Here is a 2,719-nt window from a genome sequence, read left to right as displayed (position 1 = left end):
CTAAGTATTGTCCTTTCCACAAGCAAATAGCGTACAAGACCAATAAAACAATTTATTTAAATGTTCGCAGCCTGTGATCCACTGGTTTTTATTTACCATAAAGCTGTAACTGTAGGAAAACGACGACTTACCATAGATTTCGACATTTTTACAACAGGTATCAAATTCTTTATATCTGGAGTTGGTTTATTCATTTTATGAATTAAAATCTTTTTTTCAGAAGATCGTTTAAAAAAAGACATTGAATCAAATCTTTAATCACACATTTATCCATTTCTAAATATTATTTTTCACTTCAAATTTCTTTAATCTCTTTCTTTACTTTTACCATTTGCTAGTATCAAATTGCAATAATGACTTTGTTTTGATTAATTTCCAACCTCTATATAAGAGTAAGAAACTCTCATGCATTCATTTACTCTTTTACTTTGTATTTACAATGCCCGGTTCAGTTTTTATACTGAACCATTTGCCCATATAAAACGGCAACCGTGACTTTGATTGTATTTGCACGCTTAGTATAAACTTTTGGTTCAGTTTAGTGGAATGATCCTCTCGTCAAATGTAAAGCGTTTTGTTTACTAATCTACTAATCTACTAATTTACTAATCCTTTTGTTTACTAATCTACCTATATTTTTTTCTAGCTTGATCAAGAGGATGTTTGTGTAAATTTCACAATTGAGCGTTGGTATCCAGTTGCAAATATGTCACGCTATTTGCCCATCCGAGTTTACGATTACTATGCACCAGGTTAGTAAAACGCGAAAATTTTTTTCTAATTCAATATTCTTATTACTAATCTGTGATATTTTTTTATGACAATTTGCAGAACGTTTTAACGAATCTATTTTCGATGCTCTGCCCACTTATTTGTTGAATATATGTGAAGTATGTGGAAGTTCCCAATGTCCTTATTGTTCAATATATAATATAAGCTGGCGTGCGTCGATGTCAGTAACATTAGTGTTGTTTAGTGTATTCATTTATTTATTAAGAGCTCGCATGTCAATATTTTTGCATGTTCTACACACGATAGTATAAGGAAATTCTATAAAAAAATCTCATAAAATTCAATAATTTGGCTTACAGTGACTGTTAAAATGCAAAGATAACATTGTTTTAGAAAACATTTGTAAATGTTTCTTATGGAGTTAAATTTTAAATTTAATTTATTATACTTTTGCTTATAACGATACGATACGAACTAAATATAATTCCGTCCATTTTGTCTGGTCAATTATGTATTGCAATGCGAATATGCAGAATATATTTTTATTTACTATTTAGTATAATATTAGTGCTTAATTTTAATGAATGATGCTCTTCTGATGAGCATATAGGAATAATAAGTGCATTATGCGTAAGAAATCTCATTTAATATTACTTGTTAACCGTTTGCGTGGCTTGCATATGCATTTTTTGTATTTATATATATACGCATTCATTTATTTCCAAATGTTCAACAATTGTTTGTAGTATTTTTAAGTTGACAGTAATTTGTAAATCGTATAGAAAGAATCAAACAAAACTTTTAAATGTACAAATCAGCAGAAGTAGACAAAGCTTTAACAATTATTGGCTATTATAGACTAAACAACTCATTATGTATATGACGAGTTCAAACAAAAAGGTTTTCACTTTTTCTATGATTGTAAGTGTCTTAATAATCAAATTGCCTTAGATTTTAAAAATCAATAAGTCTTTATATACAATATTAATTTTTTTTTTAACAATGACAAGTGTTTGAAACTATGTCAAGTTTGCTGTATATTCCCCTATTAATAGTTTATAGTATATAAGTATACACATAAACGAATAAAAAATAAATATTTTTTTACACTATTTTGTAAATTGAGATAAAGTATGAACACAACAAAAATTATTAAATTGGTAAATTGGTAGAGACTTTTATACAAGTTTGATTGTAATTTCTCCGTCCTTTTTTCTAAAAGTAATATTATAACAAATAAAACTATTTTTTAACTAAAATTTTTTCTTTTGTAGTTTCTTTTTCAATAATTATAATAATTAATTATTATTATTTATACAATTTATTATTTTAAGTTAGTTCAATTCGATATTTATGATTCTATGATAGATCATGATTGATTCTTCGTATTGATGTAGTATCAAATGAGCAGCATGTGTAGTATAAACTCAAGTTGGTAAAGAAGCTCTGTAAATCTCATATCTAAATTGGCTTTAACGTACTATATAATGTAACACTAGTCAGAATACCAGGTCATGATGAATTTGACGATAACGAAGCAGCCTTAAATTGTCTGGGTTAGCTTAGAAGATTCTCTGTAGAAATAGTATAATAGATTTCATGGCTCATAGCAAAGAACTGCAATGAGTATTCAACACTCGAATCATTGACTGTGTGTCATTTATATGAATTCTGACTCTTTTTTTTATATATATGACACCGCCTGATTCATACAAACAGCTGACAGCACTAACAATGATTTATACTCTGCTCATATGATACTCATAAACACCGACATTCGACAGAAAAGTGATGCAAATGATTTATAAATCACTCATGAGTATTACGTCACAATCGGGAAAAATTTGCTTGTTGTTGTTTACTGTGCATATAATTTACTACTGAAACAATCCCAGAAAAAAATTTTTTCAGAAAAACATTTATACGCATTTAGATGTAGTTTTTTATGAGTGCACTTGAGTGACATAGTACTCCATTACCCTATTAT

General features: G+C 28.0%; 1 protein-coding gene across 1 annotated transcript; it reads left to right on the top strand.

The window, feature by feature from the left end:
• Positions 1-640: 640 nt before the first annotated feature.
• LOC119663027 lies at positions 641-1,981 on the top strand. The gene is made up of 2 exons (XM_038072688.1): positions 641-752; positions 832-1,981. Exons 1-2 carry the CDS (start codon positions 707-709, stop codon positions 1,041-1,043), a joined length of 258 nt encoding a protein of 85 aa, XP_037928616.1. The 5' UTR covers positions 641-706; the 3' UTR covers positions 1,044-1,981.
• The last annotated feature ends 738 nt before the right edge of the window (positions 1,982-2,719 follow it).

The sequence above is a fragment of the Teleopsis dalmanni genome, unplaced genomic scaffold (assembly GCF_002237135.1).
Source record: "Teleopsis dalmanni isolate 2A unplaced genomic scaffold, ASM223713v2 unscaffolded_contig_0087, whole genome shotgun sequence".
In the NCBI taxonomy this organism is placed as follows: domain Eukaryota; kingdom Metazoa; phylum Arthropoda; class Insecta; order Diptera; family Diopsidae; genus Teleopsis; species Teleopsis dalmanni.
This window is presented reverse-complemented; position numbering and strand designations above follow the sequence as displayed.

Excerpts from the sequence above, each read along its gene's own strand:
- LOC119663027 (XM_038072688.1), top strand. The coding sequence starts at position 707 with ATGTCACGCTATTTGCCCATCCGAGTTTACGATTACTATGCACCAG. Across the intron at positions 753-831 it reads TTACGATTACTATGCACCAG|AACGTTTTAACGAATCTATT; the intron begins GTTAGTAAAACG and ends GACAATTTGCAG.